The sequence below is a fragment of the Sarcophilus harrisii genome, chromosome 6 (genome assembly GCF_902635505.1).
Source record: "Sarcophilus harrisii chromosome 6, mSarHar1.11, whole genome shotgun sequence".
Taxonomy (NCBI): domain Eukaryota; kingdom Metazoa; phylum Chordata; class Mammalia; order Dasyuromorphia; family Dasyuridae; genus Sarcophilus; species Sarcophilus harrisii.
The window spans coordinates 185,485,486-185,504,022 of NC_045431.1; the positions used below are offsets into that span (position 1 = coordinate 185,485,486).

Consider the following 18,537-nt stretch of genomic DNA (forward strand, 5'->3'; position numbering starts at 1 on the left):
CAAAAAAAAAAAAAAAAACACAAAAAAAAAAAACAAAGCAGAAAATGCCAAGAGCCATGTAAGAAATATCAAGTTAACATATAAGAAATATCCTATAACAACAGAAGTCCAGAACAAGGATCAATTAGACCATTTAATCCAACAGCCTTCGTTTTACAGATAATAAAATTAAGGCCCAGGGATTAAGTAACTTGCATAAGGCCATAAAACCATAAATTACAAAGTCCCATTCCTCTTTTGGGTGGTTCTAATTTTTTTAATTTTCTAACTTTTTAATTTTTTTCTGTAAAGTTAAAATCTATTCTTCTGCAACTTCCTCCTATTACATCTACTTCTGCCTTAAGGAACTAATGAGAATGAGCTTAATGCCTACCTCTACCTTTCAAATGCTAGCTGATGGTTTCATGAATGGATAAACTAATGAATTAATGAAACTATTTTGTAAGCACTTTCTACTTGCCAAACACTATGCTAAGCATTGGAGATAAAGATACAAAAGCAAGACACTCTGCTTTCCAAGAAGTCACAAATTTATAGGAGGGGTCCTCAGGGTTTTGCTTTGGAGAGTCAATCATATTCCCCTCTGGGTTTTCTCTTCTTCAAGGTAAAAAATCACACTTCCTTCAAATGATTCTTCTGTAACAGTTTCAAGTGTCACTAGTTGTGTCTAGAATAAGGGCTACCAAAATTACCCAGAGATAGATTTTTAACTTTTTTTATTTATATTTTCTGTTTCTTACATGTGCATTCTTTTGCCACTTCTCCCCTCTCCCACTCCTTCTCTGAGAAGTATCCTATATGACAAACAGTGTATTTTTTTTAAGAGAGGAAAATTGATAACAATGAGAAAATTTGAAAACGTGCAATGTGACCTATGGACCTTGAACCTCCCACCTCTACAAAGGAATAAATTTAAATTGTTTTCTCATATCTCTTCATCTGCATCCAATTCAATCTTTATAATTTTGGTGCATTTTTAAAAATGTTCTTTTCATTTAAATTGTCATAGTTACTGCACATATCAGTTCTACTTCATTTTGCAGCAGTTATAAATTTTGCTTCTCTATATTCATCACATAATATCATTTCTTATAGCATTGTGACATTTCATTAAATTTATATGCCACAATTTGTTCAATTATTCTCCCAATTAATAAGAATCTCTTTTGTTTTTAGTTTTTATCTAGTAATCTGTAATTATCTGGGAGTAGATCAGTTTTTTTGTTTGTTCATTTTTATCAATGGCTTCTTTGGGGCATAAGCCTAGTAAAATGGAGTCTTTGATTCAGAGTAAAGATATTTTATTTACCTTATTTGCTTAATTCTAAATTACTTTCCAAAATGGCTGTACTATTTCACAGCACCACCAACAATGTATTAGTGTGTAGATCTTCCATAATTCCAATATTTTGCATTGCCATTTTGGGGCATTTTTTGGTCAATTTGCAGAGTAGGAGGTGAAATCTCAAAGTTGTTTAGAGTTGCATTTTTCTTATTTTTAGTGACTTGGAACATTTTTTCATGTGGTTGTAAAAGTTTTGCAGACTTTACTTTAGAATTGTTTGTTCATATCCTTTGACCATTTATCTGTTAGGGAATGGCTATCAGTCATATCTATTTATTGTTTATATATCTTAGATGCCAAACCCTTATCAGACAAATATGATACAAAGACTTTTTTTCCATTCAACCACTTCCCTCTTATTTTAGATTATCTATGTAGAAACTTTACAGTTTCAAGTACTCAAAGTTATTTATTTTATCTTTTGCACTACTTAAATATTTTTTACCCATGGCTGTGAAAGGTATATCTAATTTATTTTATAGTATGGTCTTTTATATCAAGATCATGTATCCATTTAGAATGCATTGTGAAGTATGAGATACTGATCTAAGCTTAACTGCTTGACAGACGGTTTTCAGTCTTCCCAGTAATGTTTTTTTTTTTTTAATCAAACGTTTTTCTAGGTAACTTATGTTTTCCACTTTATGAAACACTAGTGTATTGGATACCGTTATTCCTGAATTTTCCTTCTCTAGTTTCTTTCATTGATCTGTCTATTCTTTAATGCCAGATGGTTTTAATAACTGATGTTTTACATTACAGTTTGGGGATTTAGAAGTGCTATTCATACTTTGTCCTTATTTCTTTTCATTATTTCTCTATTCTTTTGTTTTCCAAATGAATTTTGTAATTATTTTATTAAACTCTATAAAATATGCTCTTGATAAACTGATTGGTGTAGCGGTAAACAAATATGTTAATTTTGGTAGTAGTCATTTTTCTGAAATTAGCATGGTCCAGTCATGAGATCTGAATATTCCTCTAATTAAGACATTCTTCATTTCAAGAAATTACAGTTGAATTTATGTAAGTTTTTGTGTGCTTTAGGAGGTAGATCCACAGAAGCATTCTGCATTTTGTAGTTATTTAGAATAGAATTTTCATTTCTACTATTGCTTCTTAGATTTGTTATTATATAGAAATACTGTTGATTCTTGAAATTTTATTTTGTAGCTTGTAACTTTACTGAAGTTATTAACTATTTCAATTAGTATCTTTACTAATTTCCTGGAATTTTCCAAGCAGGCCATCATATCATCCACAAACAGGGATAGTTTCCTCTCTCCCTTATTTATCTATATGCGTTTAATTCTTTTCTCTTGTTTTATTGCTATTGCTAATATTTTCAGAATTATACTAGACATTAGTGGGGAACATTAATAATATTAATGACAGTATGAGCTCCCTACATTTCTCCAATTTCAAACATATGAAGGGATAGGACAAATCTTTTGCCACTCTCCCGTTCCTCTTCCACCTAACAAGAATATCACTTTAATAAGCCATCTTAAATTTCCAAAAACTAAGAATTAGTCACTGAAGTGGGCAGAGAATCAATCTAGCCCAATATTTTCTTTTTAAAAGATAAAGACACTGCAGTTTAGAGAAGTTAAAGGACTCTGCAAGTAACAAAAATTGTAAGAAGTAAAGACAAGATTCAATCTCAGGTCCTCTGACTCCAAACCCAACATTCTTTTTATTCTCTGAATCACCATTCATGACCTGTGTGACCTAATTTGAACAAGAACCTTTAAGGTCCTCTTTTAGTTATTTTGTTCTATTACTCTTGACTTCCTTCCCCTACATCCAAATCAAAAAGTTGGTGCAATCTGACATTCCCTCTAACATCCTAATTCAAATATCTTGAAATTAAAGAAATACAACTACAAAGAATAATTCAGTGCCACAAACATATCATGAGTACACCACATCTTCAACACATGTTTTACTATAATCCTACTTCTTATAGAAACCTATCAGTTAGGCATAAACTCTGGGGGAATGTTTTTTCCTTTTAAATAGACCTGTTTGACTTTCTAACTAAATCTAGCTTGCTATAACCCTTTTATGATTTAGCCAGTTGCCCTATTTTCTGATTAGTTTTCCCTCAGGTCAGAAAAGTTCAAAAGTAGAATAAGAATCCTTAGGAAGAAGTGAATTCCTGATCCCTGGAGGTCTCAGAGTAAAGGCCAAATGACCACCTATTAGAAAAATAATAGAGGTTTCAGCTCAAGCAGGGATTAGAATCTCAGAAGTAGTTTCCAATTTCTACTGTAGAACTCTATTAATAATTTCTTACCCTTTGAAGCTCATTGTTTCCATTCACTAACATTTTTTACTTCCCTTTCAGAGAAATTACAATCTGTTCTGCCTTAAATATGGTCTTTTAGAATTCTCTAGACCTTTCCCACAATCTATTATAACACTTCCTCTCATTGTGCTAGACTGATCGTAGAAAACTGCTTCACTGAAATCCAATATTCTCTTGGTATGGTATTTGATGAACCTGTAATTTGCTATGCCATAAGAAAATGGATTGTGGTCACTAATGTCTCTCCTCATTATTTTTGTTTTCTTCATCATTTTCTCATCATTAGAAAATTAAAACAAAACAAAATAAGATCTTATGGTCAAGAAAAGACAAGCGCACAGATCCTGTTCATTGTCAGGAAGCTAAGTACGTTTTCCCCAAATCATCTTTTCTTATATGTACAAAAACAAACTAGATCTTCTGGGAGCCTCTCATTTAAACCTTGGTAAGAAGTCACTCCCTAGTGACTGCCATGGTTTCTGGCTCATGAAATCATTCTTTGTTTAATTTGTGAATCCATTAAATGTTATAGGTTTGGCTTGGGTTTATAGTTTACCCAACTGATGAGTAAAGTGGTACATTTTCCCTAAGTGTGACACTCACTGGTTTCAAGAATCACAACATCTAGTTCAGTAATACTCTCCATTTGCTGCAGAAAACTCTAAGGAAACAGCAGACATCCATTTTAGTTTCAGCTTTCTTTCTAATTTATAGATGTCCCCAAACTATTTACTGCCCTACAAATTGTCATATTTACTGCCAATATCAATTAAGTTTGTCAGTGCCTAAATCAAACTTTTATGGAATTTCTTTTTAGTCTTGAGCTATAAATGATCTACAAAAAGCACCTTGACTAATTGTTCCTATGCCAAGGATTCATATCATGGACAGTTACAATAAAAGTTGAACAACAAGTCGAATTTTGTGTGCATTGGGGACTCTTCAGTAGCACTAAGTTTTAAGAGGTTTTAACAAGTAACATTTGAATTCAACAAATATTTTTGAATGACTCAAATCACTACAAATGTTTGCGGATTCTGAGCCACGACACCTCACACTTCCTAGCTGAGTGAAGCAGTTACTGTAACAAATAGTTGGCAAACCTTAAGAGAGATGTTGTACCAGAATTACTGTGAATAATCATGATAATGACACTGCACTAAGTAGCTAAGAGATACTTACTTAACTCAGTTTCCCAAGGGTTGCAGTCCTTTTTCTGGCCCTGAAGTTTCAACCTGGTTACTAGGTGAGAAATTAATCTTGTTTATTAGTGAAAACCCCTGAAGACATCTCATGGAAGGTTTGGATTTACATGAGGGAAAGGTATGTTGTCACCAATGGAATAAAAGTGTTTTTCTTAAAAGTTTTCTGAATCGGGAAGTGTTTTCCCAGAACTGTTATTTTTCACAATATCCTATCCCATTCTGAAAGTCCCTATCATAAGTAATATCATACAATCAGTTTACTGGATACAAAGAGATCATAAAAAAAGGGGGAAAGGATTCACATGTGCAAAAATGCAGCCCTTTTCTGTAGTGTAAAGAAACTGAAAATTGAATGGATACCCATCAATTAGAGAATGGCTGAATAAGTTATGGTGTATGAATGTAATGGAATATTATTGTTCTGTAAGAAATGACCAACAGGATAATTTCAGAGAGGCCTGGAGAGACTTTCATGAACTGATGCTAAGTGAAATGAGCAGAACCAGGAGATCATTGTACATGGCAACAAGAAGACTATACAAATATCAATTCTGATGGCCGTGGCTCTCTTCAACAATGAGATGATTCAAATCAGGTCCAATCGTTCAGTAATGAAGAGAGCCATCTACACCCAGAGATGACTGTGGGAACACAACATAGCATTCTCATTCTTTCTGTTATTTGCATTTTGTTTTCTTTCTCAGTTTTTCTTTTTCTTCCTTCTTGATCTGATTTTTCTTGTGCATCAAGATAACTGTATAAATATGTATACATTTGTTGGATCTAACATGTATTTCAACATATTTAATATGTATTGGACTACCTGACAGCTAGGGGAGGGAGTGGGGGGAAGGAGGGGATAATTTGGAACATAAGGTTTTGCAAGGGTCAATGCTGGAAAAAATTATCCATGCATATGCTTTTTAAATAAAAAGCTTTCATTTTTTTTAAAAAAGAGATATGACTCGAAATTAATTTAATATAGTTTATATGCTCTTTTGGGATAAGAACTATTAACTTAAAAAAAAGAAGACAACAAAAAGTCCTTGTATCCCAAGAGCCCTAAGAGAGTGTTTAGCATATAGCATGTTCCTAATACAGGCTTGTCCAATTAAATAAGTGAATCTCTTTTCGAAGACTCAGAAAACAAAATGAGATCTTTCAAGGCTACAGGACCATCACTATGAATACCCATCCACATTTCAAGAGACAACAAGAAAGAGGAAGAGTTGATTAAGAAGAGCAATAGAAACATGCCAGATTTTATCATAAAATTTTAATGTGAAAATAAATATACAATATTTGAATAAATGGTCTCTTATTCTTTCTATCATTATTATTATTATTATAGCTTTTTATTTACAAAACATATGCGTGGGTAATTGTTCAACACTGACCCTTGCAAAACCTTCAGTTCCCACTTTTTCGTTCCTTCTCCCCACTCCCTTCCCCTAGATGGCAGGTAGTCCAATAGATGTTAAATATGTTAAAGTATATGTTAAATACAATATATGTATACATATTTATACAGCTATCTTGTGCACAAGAAAAATCGGATCTAGAAAGAAGGTAAAAAAATCTGAGAAGGAAAACAAAAATGCAAGCAAACAATTACAGAAAGAGTGTAAATGCTATGTTGTGGTCCACACTCATTTCCCATAGTTCTCTCTCTGGGCGTAGCTGATTCTCTTCATTACTGAACAATTGGAACTGATTTGGATCCTCTCATTGTTGAAGAGAGCCACTTCCATCAGAATTGATCATCATATAGTATTGTTGTTGAAGTATATAATGATCTCCTGGTTCTGCTCATTTCACTTAGCATCAGTTCATGTAAGTCTCTCCAGGTCTCTCTGAAATCATCCTGCTGGTTATTTCTTACAGAACAACAATATTCTATTACATTCATATACCACAATTTATTCAGCCAATCTCCAATTGATGGACATCCACTCAGTTTCCAGTTTCTTGCCATTACAAAAAGGGCTGCCACAAACATTTTTGCACGTGTGGGTCCCTTTCCCTTCTTTAGTATCTCTTTGGGAAATAAGCCCAGTAATAGCACTGCTGGATCAAAGGGAATGCACAATTTGATAACTTTTTGAACATAATTCCAGATTGCTCTCCAGAATGGTTGGATTCGTTCACAGTTCCACCAACAATGTATCAGTGTTCCAGTTTTCCCACATCCCCTCCAACATTCATCATTATCTTTTCCTGTCATCTTAGTCAATCTGAGAGGTGTGTAATGGAATCTCAGAGTTGTCTTTAATTTTCATTCTTCTGATCAATTGTGATTTGGAGCACCACCTTTTCATGTGACTATGAATAGTTTCAATTTCTTCATCTGAAAATTGTCTGTTCATCTCCTTTGAATGGTGTCTTATTCTTAAAATGGCCTCAAATCATGTCATAATTCATTTGAACAAAATAATCCTAGGATTCTATTTGTATATTCTTGTGGTACCCACTATTCTGGCCATACCTTTTATCTGATTCAAAGGGTGATATGGAGATGATAATCAGTTCAGCTTGCATACACTTTCCCTTTCCTGTCACAAAACTCAAGGACTTTTAAGTTCTTTCCTTGCTCACTTTCTATTTCCCCTCATTAGAAGTGCAAGGCTGAAGGAAAAGGAGAATAAGTTGGAATGGGATGTAAAGGTAGGAAATTAGTCATCTTTAAACATTTCAATGCTTTCATTTTACATTCACATCTGGAATTATAGGCATCTACAGGCTTATGCTACTTTCTAGAGTAATATTTAGTCAGAATTTGAGAAAGAAAAAAGAATGAAAAGCCAATTGATGCTAAAAGTTCAACAGTCAGTCTCAGAAGATCTAGATGTAAGCCCTTCCTTGCTCTATTTACTAACTCTGTCATTTAGTCAAGTCATTAAATCTTTCTGTGTCTAGGTTTCTTCAGGTACCAAATGAGAATAGTAATGGCACTACCTATCCACATAAGACTGTTGTTAAATAAATTACTTCATAAAACATTAAGTGTCACAGAAATGCGACTTATTTTACCTACAGAGAAGCAACAGAACAGAATAAAAGTTCTCCTATTTCTGTAGCATGACAGGTTTATAAAACATGGTCTTCACAATATGTCTATGACATTAGGTAGTCTAAGAATTCCTATTTTATAGATAAGGATACTGAGGATCAGAGAGATTAACTGATTACTGAGTTGTACAGCTAGTGAATCTCAAAGCCATAAAGTTTAACTACAATAGATCTCCTAAACTTCATTACCTGAACATTATAATCCTTGTTAACTAACTCAAATTTTATCAGCATGTAACATTCCTGGTTGAGCATTTAATCTCACCCATTTTCCTCAAATAAAACATTCATTCAGAAACAAATATGTTTATCTTTATTTAAAGCAATACAATAATAAGCATTTTCTTTAAATGAGAAATAAAGATGTCAAAACATTTCTTTAGAGTTCATAGTATCATTTTAAACAATAATTTTGGTCCTGATGTTTACTATCTGAATTACCTGAAGCAAATTTTTTCCTCATCTGAAAATGAGTTTGCTCTTTTCAGGTAAGTTTCTTCACCTATCAAACAAGGAAACTGGATTATGTGCTTTCTAATGGTGGAATTTTAAGAGTTAGGATCAGTAAGTCATCCAATCCAGCTGAAAATAAAATTCTCTCTACATTTCAAAAAAGTGTTCCTTGCTTGAAGACCTTGAATGAGAATCTAAACCAATTCCATTTTTGTATATTTCTAATAGTATTTCCTTATATCAAATCAAAATTCTCTTTAAAACTTTTAGCCATTTCTCTGAATTCTACAGCTAGAAGCCAAGAATAGCAAGTTTAATCCATTTTTCAATAAGACAGTCTTTTAAATACTTGGAAGACAATTATCATATCCTACTCTCCTATCTAAGTTCTTCCTTAATTCCTTCAGCCAATTCTCATATGGCAAGAATTCAAGAACCCTCACCATTTTATTATCCTTCCAGATACTCTCCCAACTTATCAAAGTCCTTCCAAAAGTGAAGTTCCTAGAAATGAATGCTAAATTATTTGGCTTGACCAAGAGAAAGTACAATAGGATTAGGCATTATTGTTCTTGGAAACTATGTTTTTCTTAATGTAGGGTGAAGAACGACTTTATTGAGTTTCTTGGCTATCCTTGACTTACATTGACCTTACTTTCCATTAACTCAGTTCATTTTCAGACAAACCATTACTTATCTATATTTCCCATTATACTTATGAAGTTGATTTTTTAACCCAAAGTATAAGACATATATCCCTGTTAAAAGCTATTTCTGATTCAGCCCAGTATTGCAGCCTATCAAGACTTTTTAAAATACTTCTTTAAATACACCTTTATGATCCTTCCCAGTTATGACATCTGAAAGAATTGATAAAAATGCCACTTATGTGTTTTAGCCAATTCACTGATGAAAATGTTAAACAGCATAAGGTCAAGCACTAATTCCTGGGACATTCTATTGGAAACCACCTTCCTTGGTGACATCACCATTAATGAATGTTCTTTGTGACCAACCATCCAATCTAGTCTCCATCTGCCTAAAACAACACTGTTGTCTAGCTCACATTTCTCTATATTTTCAACCAAAATGCCATGAAAAGGTTTACCAAATGCTTTGTTAACATCCGGGTAAACTACATCTGTAGCATTTCCTTGATCCACCAGTTTAATAACCTTTTTTTTTTTAATGACATTAGTTTGGTATAATCCATTCTGATGAGGACATGGCTGGCTCTTTATGATTACTGCTTCATTTTCTAAATATTCCCTGCCAAAACTAGGATTCTGTGATTCAATTTCTACTTCATTTTTGAACAATCATGTTCCTAAAGGGGCTGTGTAAATATAATTTTGAACATATTTGATATAACAAATAATTAATAGAAATCTGAACCCTGAATGAATCTTGTCAAATCAAGTAAAGAATAAGGGCTCTTAGTTTTTTGTGTTTTGCAAAAGAAACCTGCTTTATCAATTAACATTTTTATCTTGTCAATTTTCTTAACATGAGGCTCTACTGAATTTGGAAAAGTAAAGTACTGTGCATATGACAGTTATATATAAAAAGCAAACTTATATGACTTCTTAAATAATTGACCAAAATAATTGACTCATCCAAGCTGCTGTTGTTTAAGACTATTCTAAGACCATTCATAACAATGCTTACCTTTTTGTCTTCTTTCATCTTTCTAACATTTCTATGAGGGCCAAAAAAGTTCTGCATTCCAAAAGCTTTTTTAGACCATTCACTCTTGTGAGCACTTAGCTGAGGCTGAACAAAGCTGCCCTCAACCCTGTAGCGGTCGGCTGGAATCTTATTCATTGGAGGAGGAAGTGTGCCACAGTTCACACTCGACCATCCATCCGTAGAGTCCGTGTATGACTCCTGATCACTGGCATGGCCATGTTGCCACTCCTGGAGCACATGCACAGGCAGCCACCTTTGGTTGGCACCCCCACCCATACCCGTGGCACTTCTTTTGGAAGGAGGGACTGAACTCCGTGAAGAAACAAGAGGAATCTCCATTCGGGAAGAAGGTCCTAAATGCTTATTTAACTCACAGAATTTATCATTCTGAGTTGGTTCTAAAGAACTTCCTTCTGAATCATGACAGAAACCATTCCAGTGAGCAGCAGGTAGGTTTGGGGCTCTTCCTCCTGGATTTTCCCATAAATTACTAGGAATGTGCTTGCTTGAACTGCCCCCCAAATCTACCACCAGAACTCTGTTGCTTTTTTCTTCCTGGTTGAAGTTGCCAATGCCACTATCACTATTGCTACTTGTGCTGTTATTCTGATGGGCATCAGCATCACCATCCAGGAAGGCCCGTGCTCTCATTCCTTCAATCAGTTCTCCCATGTCTCTATATAGGACTGAAATAAATTGCAAAACAGGTAAAGATGATGTTGGGAACTCTAAACAACCATTAGTGTCTGGATCAGCTGTACAGTCAAACCCAAATCGTCTTGCAATGCCTTGATGAATTTTATGGCTAAATAGTTCTGGATCTACCATAAAAACGTGACAAGAAGTTCTCAAAACTCCTTCATCTTCCTGAGCTAAACTTCCATCATCATTAGTCTGCATGGTGACCAGTCCAAAGAACCTTCTGTCATCCGGACATACTGCACTAAATGCCAGTTTCTCTGCAGGATATTCAGCCACTACTCCAGCTTTGTCAGTGCAGAGTTGAATGCAGTCATGCATAATCTTCATCATCACCAATGAATGTATTTTCTGTTCAGCCCGCAAGCGTCTCATACATCCACGAATAGCCTGCAGACTATCATATTCAAGGTTGGAGCTAGTTGAAGGAAGTTCTATTGAACCTAGATAACCTACTACCATGGCAACATTCAAAATGCTTGCATCTAATCCAAAGTCATCATGATTTTCTAATCCAATACTGAAAACTGAATCATCATGTATGACTTTAGACATTTCATCCTTAGAATGGAGATTATAATTTGGGCTAGTTAGACTTTCCTGTGCAATGTCAAACCGAGAGGCGGCAGCAGCCGACTCTGAAAGAGATCTTTGTTTTAGTTTTGAGTGATCTGAACTGGCAGCACAAAGAGTAGGATTTTCAAAGATCATGCTAAAAATTCCTCCAGACTGCATTTCTTCAACAACTCTCTCTGCTCTGTTGATACCTAATGCTTTGGAATCAAGTTTGGGCTTTAGCCAGCCTTTTCCTTCATAAAATCCAACTTCTTCATCACTAGAACAAGAGTCCATATGACTGATGCCTTCACAAATTATCATATGTAGCACCCCAGAACATTTCCCTATGAGCTTGACTACATCTTCATGAGAAGCCTTTTTTACATTGATGTCATTGACAGCAAATATCTGGTCTCCAGCTTTTAGTCCAACGTAGTCTGCAGGGCTCCCTTTCATAACACAACTAAGAACACAAGGTGCTTGTCCAGAAAGGGTAAATCCATATCCTGCTCGTCCTCTGGCAACATCCACACTTCTGATCCTTGGTGGTGCATGCACATTGAGTCGACGTTTCACTGTCTCCGCTGGTTTATACATTTTGTTGTGTTTTTGAGAATGAGAATCCCTTAATTATTTTAATTTGTATCCATATTTCATAGAATGCTTGATGCAATCATTCTTTCCCACGATTATGCTCTGTGGAATAAAATAAATACATCATAACTTAAGTTTTCCTTTTCCAATAATTCAGTTATTCAAAAGTTACACAATTTAATACATAAGGTACCCTACTAGTGCAAATTATAATCCTTGCACATCTTAATAGACTGAGTAAATAGCCCAAGCCAAAACAAACAAACAAATAAAAAACCTAAATAGTTCTTAGTGCCAACCCGCTGATGACCAAGTAGGATGATCTTCATATACAGGGCTGAGGGACAATTGTCAGGCACTTGATTTGACACTTCTCCAACTCTGTAATACCTGCTAAAGCTAGGGGTCCACTGACATAAATTCCTTAGATCATCTCCATCCCACAGTAAAGCAGCAGAGTACAATTTAAATAAAAGCCTCATTGTTTAATTACCTTAAATTTAAGGAATATCTTAATCAAATTTGATTACAAATAATAGGGACCATCACAGAATAAATATTTAGGCAAAAAAAAACAATAAAGATACAAGTAAACCTCAAAATGCAGTTAAGAGTTTTCCTTTGACAATACCATTTGACGTGACTATATTCTTTCACAATTTTTTTTCTTATGCTTAATGATGAGCATTGGCTACATCATTCTGTCTTTTAAGGCAGTTGGAATTTTGGGGAATCTTGATTTTGATAAAAGACAGAACAGAAATTCCAAAAGCTCTCAGCAGGCTAAAACAATGAGCCAAAATTAATAAAATGAACTTTAGCTTTCCCATCTTTATAATAGTTTTATGGGATTAATCTATACATATATTAGCCACTCTAACTAAAGAGGTAAAAAGGGTAGGCTTTTATAAACAATATTTTATAATATAACACAATTTTCCAGTCACACAAATGACTAAAAAGTAAAGAGAATACAAGACCCCACTGTGCTTATTTGTTGATTATTTGTTTGGCTTAATACTTGAGAAAAACAAAAAAACATTTGAGCAGGTAAAACAAAATGCCACCTTAAGAATGCTATCCTAATAAAGTGCCTCCCACGCAAATGCCAAAATCATACAAGATTCCTTGAAAGATATTTCAAAAGGCATCATTTTGTTCGACAATCTTCTGGCAATTATCATGCCTAACATATAGGAAGAAATGAATGAGCCAAATGTATTTGTTGTTGTCTTAGAGAATGTCCAACACAGAGCCAAACCAAAGAGGGCTTATCTATAGCTGGTAGAGATTTCCACATGCTCATATTTTTTTTAAGACCCAAAACACTGCTATCTCATAAGGAGATTAGAAACCACTCCAAAGTGTTCAAACTAACTATTCAGGAAAAACCAAGAGGATGAAGACTAGGTGCTGTCTACACTATGCTGTTCAGTTAGAACAGCAGCACAAAAAGTGCGTGACCATAGTCACTTTTATCCTTAAAAAAAAAAAAAAAAAGCATTTTTTCCAATGATGCTATGTGGATATAAAATACCTAATATATCACGAATTTCAAAGAAGGTGGAAGGAAGGGTCAAAATGACAAAGAAAAGGCAGGCCCTTACCTGAGCTCTCCCAAATTCCCCTCCAAACATTAAATACTACCTTAAAATTAATTCTGAAGTAGCGGAGACTACAAAAGCATGGGGTGAAACAATGTTCCAACCCAAGACAACTTAGAAAGGTCTTGTTGCATTGGGGTGACAATGGAGCATAGTCTAGCATAGGCAATCCCCTGGAAAGCCAGCTGAATCACTCCCGCAGCAGCTTCCAGAGTTCTCATCCCACAGATAGTAAATGGGTCAGACAACTGGTCAGAAAGATTAAAGAGGTGCCTTTGTTGGCACAGGTGGTATTGCCCATACACACATCGGGTCAAAATCCTGGATTGCAATCACAGGGCAGGGAGGAGCACTAATACACCAGAGCTTAAAGCTGCAGGGGAGCAGAAACCCTGGTCATAGTTCCACGGCAGAAAGGAGTACTTATGGTCGGTCACTCACCAGAAGAGCAGCAAACACACCATCTTGGAAGAACTAAAAACTTACAGATTTTCAGAAGTAACTCTGAAAACAGCTGTACAGAAAACCTCAACCTTGGGACAATGCAGCTTCCATGCTAGGAGCAGACCCAAGTTTAACATAAAGTTAAAAATCAGTAAATAGGCTTAAAAATGAGCAAACCACCACAATAATAATAAGACCATAGAAAGTTACTACAGTGACAGGAAAGATCAAAAAATAAATTCATAAGAAGACCACAGAATCAAAACTGCTACTACATCCAAAGTCTCAAAGAGTGAATTGGTCTCTAACTCAAAAAGAATTCCCAGAAGAGCACAAAATGGATTTTAAAAATCAAATAAGAGAGGTAGAAGAAAAATTGAGAAAAGAAATAACAATGATGTAAGAAAATCATGAAAAACAAAAATCAACAGCTTGGTAAAGAAAGCACAAAAAAATAATGAAAAAATTATTGGACTACTTTAAAGCCATAATAAAAAGGGGGGTAGGAGGGTCTACACAGCATCTTTCAAGAAATGATCAGTGATATAGATACTATTAGAAGTTTTATTGCATTATAGCCTTTGCATTAAAAGAATCATCATGTTCAAGGGGATGATCAAACACCATAATAGGTATATTGTATTCCATTCTCCACACCATAATTCAAAAAGGACACTAAGGTTATATCAATTCCAGAGAAGGATATATAAGATAATTTTCTTATAAAATTCATCTCTTTGCAATTCCACCTACTATTCTTATATTTTTCTTCAATAACCAAACAAATCAACTTTCTCCCTCATGATGATTAAGCAAAAAAAAGAAATGATCAGTGAAAACTGTCTTGATATTCCAGAATCAGATAAGAGTAGCATAGGATGATGAGAGTATAGAGAGGGTGGTAATCTGCATCACTGAAGGAATTGCACACATTTATGAGATCACATTTATCTTAAGTATAAAAGTATAAGAGCTCAAGCAATTCATTTAATTCTTTCATATTTTTTAATCTCTCTTCTGTAAAAAAATAACAAAAACAACCACACCTACCTTGTTGGGATGTGAAAAGCATTGTGGATTCATAAGCATTTAGAAGACTAAAAAGACCTCTAAAAATATAATGTCCAAAATGCTAAAATAAAACAACCATGAAATGTTTGGCATATAATATCTAATAACACACTCCATTAACTTAAAGGGTTTTAGACAGCCATCCATTTACCCAACATCACGCTCTTTTCATTATGAGGTCACAGCCTTTTAAAGCTTTGGTTAAGAAAAAAAAAATCAATATATGTAATGAACTTTGAGCCTCGGTGGTTTCATATTTACTTGCTTAAGGAAAGGAGAAGGAAGAAGCAAAGGGCAAACAACTTTATTATATTAGCTCAACAACAATTTAGTTATTTCAGTAATTAGGTTGCTAATGTTCCTGAACAAACTGAATGAGCTAATTTAAAAAAACAACAATTTACTCATCACTAGCTAGAAGTCATATAACACCTGGCTACAGTATGGATGAAAAAATTTGAGTGAAGCAAATAGCCTTCCTCCCCTTGAGTTTGAACAAATATCTGAAATACAAGGACACTATAATTCATAGAAGCCCTAAAGAAAAAGTACAAAATATATGCATTACACACACACACATTCTTTTAGGCTTCACATTAATCCTATAAAATAGGAAAGTAGTAACATTATACCATCCTACCATCCTGACCAATAAGTGGCAGAGATGGGACTCAGACAATCATCAGCTTGCTAACCTTAACCACTATATGGTGCTGCTTTTCACCCAAGAATCCAAATTCACAAGACAATTCATGAACTATCTCCCCAGGATCCTTTGGAATCAGGATCATTACTGATGCCTTCATGTATATTTCTATACAGTAACACTGGTCTTCTTACCGATCTTCAAACAAGACACTCCATCTCTGAGGTCCCGGCATTGTCAGTATCTACCTAACATGTCTGGAATGCTTTCTCTTCATCTCTACCTCCCGGCTTCCCTGATATCCTTCAAGTCTCAACTAAAATCCTACCTCCTATAGAAGTCCTTCCTAATCTCAATTCTAGCACTTCTGCTCTGGTGATTATTTCAATTTACCCTGTATTATAGCTTATCCGTACAATTGTTTGTATATTGTCTCTCCGTTAGGTTAAGTTTCCCAAGGAAGCTCTCTTTTGCCTTTCTTTGCCTTCCCAGGGCTTAGAAGAGTACTAGAACACAATAAGTGCTTAATAAATGCTATCTGATGGGCGTTACCTGAGACCCTTTCTTTCCAAAATCTTCTTATAAAATGAGAGCCCCAAATCCCTGAAAAACATGCTAAAAATAACTTACATAAATGTCTCCAAGTGGATTTTGGGTATACCAATAGGTGAATCTATAATTATAAATACAGTTCACTCATCTACAATAATTACCTTGAGGAGAGGGATTGTTTCATCCTTTGTACTTGTAACCCCCAGACTTACAATAGTACCTAGTACCCACAACATAGACATGTAGTTGTCTTCCATGTTCAAAGAGAACCAATGATATTGGTGTGTGAATTGGATTTACAAGAGGCAGAGCTACACAAAGTTATCAGCCTCATCCTCTCTTCCTGGACTACTGAAGTCCAGTGGCAAAACAAAAATCAGGACGATTAGTGATGGCCCAGGGAGCAGCAGATGACCTTGGCGTCTTCAATGTCTGACCAAGTCTAAGCTCTCCAGAACACCTGTGTCAGCCATTGGAACAAATGTCCTCATCCATCCATTCCAACTGGAAAAGCCTTCACATGTTTGGGATAACTTACAGACAGGTTTTTGGCTCACAGGTTACCCTAACCTGGTTTTGCCCTGTGTGAGAGCCTTTCATGAGGAAACTGTCCCTCAAGCAAAAATTGCATTTTTTCATGCCTTTGAACATGCTGTTTCCTATTCAAGGAATGACTTTCCTCTCTCTCCACCTACTGAATTTCTACCCATTCTTTAAATCACAAATGCCATCTAATTCAGGAAATCTTCCATAATTTCTTCAGTTGACAGGGCTTTCCTCTTGGATCTATCATCTCATTTTGTTTTATGATTCTGTTGTGCACTTATAGTGTAATTTTGCATATTAAAGTTATCTGTCTCTGCCTTATTAAGTCCTCTAAAACATGAAACAAATGCTTTCCCTCTCTCACTGCCTAACACAGAGCATTGTATTACCATAAATGCATACCATAAACACTTAATATTTGTTGTTTTTATGTTCTATTTGGCACTCTGTCTAGAAAGAAGTTAGAAGAAGACAGAATTAAGTACTATGCAAGAAAAATCTTCCCAACAATTTATTACACAAAGGTAGAATAAACTGCCTTGAGAAATAGTAGTCCTTCCTATCTCCAACCCGGACTTCTCATTCCCTACCCTCATCTCTCACTCACTACCCCCACCAGCCTTATCCCCACACTGTCTAAAGTCTTCAAAGTGAAGTTACATGCCCACTTCGTGTAGAGGACGGAACTTTGGAGAAGTATACTTGAAACAAGGTGTTAACAGTGGAATTGATGAGATGATGGTTCTTTAGTTCATATATACTTAGTACATGGTATGGTGATGTAATGGTTCTCTAGTTCATACATAATCAGTATGCTACAATGATGTAATTGCAATAAGATATATAAGGGCTAACAAAGATTGGAAGATAGAGATTCTATCTTTGACTATCCTCACGGTGGCTTCTCCTGCCTCATGCACTATGGGGGAAACTGGTTCAGACTGGTTCAGAGATTGAAGGAGACAATAAGGACTTTATGCCTGACTATTGTGGTGATTATTCTGCTGACACCAAGGCTAGTCCCAAGGCCCTCCAGAAAGCTAGCCTGGACATTAAGCCTTTGGGGATCTGGATTCAAATATGCGCTGAACTAGTCAAAATGAGTTCCCTTTCAACTCTGTGTCTTTGATATGACTCAGATTCCACATTTGTAAAAGGATAGGATTATACTAGATGATTTTTAAGATCTTCCAGTTCTAACAATCTTATACCTCTACATGAACTTAAAAAAAAAAAATAAAGAGGTTGACAAATCACAAGACACCATTAAAAACATTACAATTCTTTATAATGCATAACATGTTATTTGTTGTTCAGTAGTTTTTCAGCTGTATATAACTATGACCCATTTGGGATTTTCTTGGAAAGATACTGGAGTAGTTTATCATTTCCTTCACCAGCCCATTTTACAGATGAAGAAACTGAGCCAAACAGGATTAACTAATTTGCCCAAAGTCAAACAGCTCAAATCTGAGGGCGCATTTGAACTCAGGAAGATAAGTCTTCCTAGTGGCCATTTTATAAATACATGAGGAGAAGCAGGAAGTCATTTCAACTAACAGTTGAAATCATCCAGCACTAAATTCAAACATTTAACTTTGGGAAATTAAATCTACAGAGTTGATACAAGGACACAACTTTATATGTCAATCTTGCATCCCACAGACATTGTTTCATTATTTGGTAAACAGAATGCATTGTTAGAGATTTCACTTAAAAATAAATTCCAAGCTTGTTACAAATATTTGCTT

General features: G+C 35.0%; 1 protein-coding gene across 2 annotated transcripts in view; it reads right to left on the reverse strand.

Moving 5' to 3' along the window:
* RGS12 (regulator of G protein signaling 12) overlaps positions 1–18,537 on the reverse strand; it is a 226,334-nt gene that overhangs the window by 189,562 nt on the left and 18,235 nt on the right. For both annotated transcript variants that reach the window (XM_031943011.1, XM_031943010.1), the window contains exon 2: positions 10,052–12,025. In XM_031943011.1, the coding sequence (XP_031798871.1) occupies positions 10,052–11,926 (1,875 nt within the window). In that variant the 5' untranslated portion in view covers positions 11,927–12,025. The remainder of the gene's footprint in view (positions 1–10,051; positions 12,026–18,537) is intronic.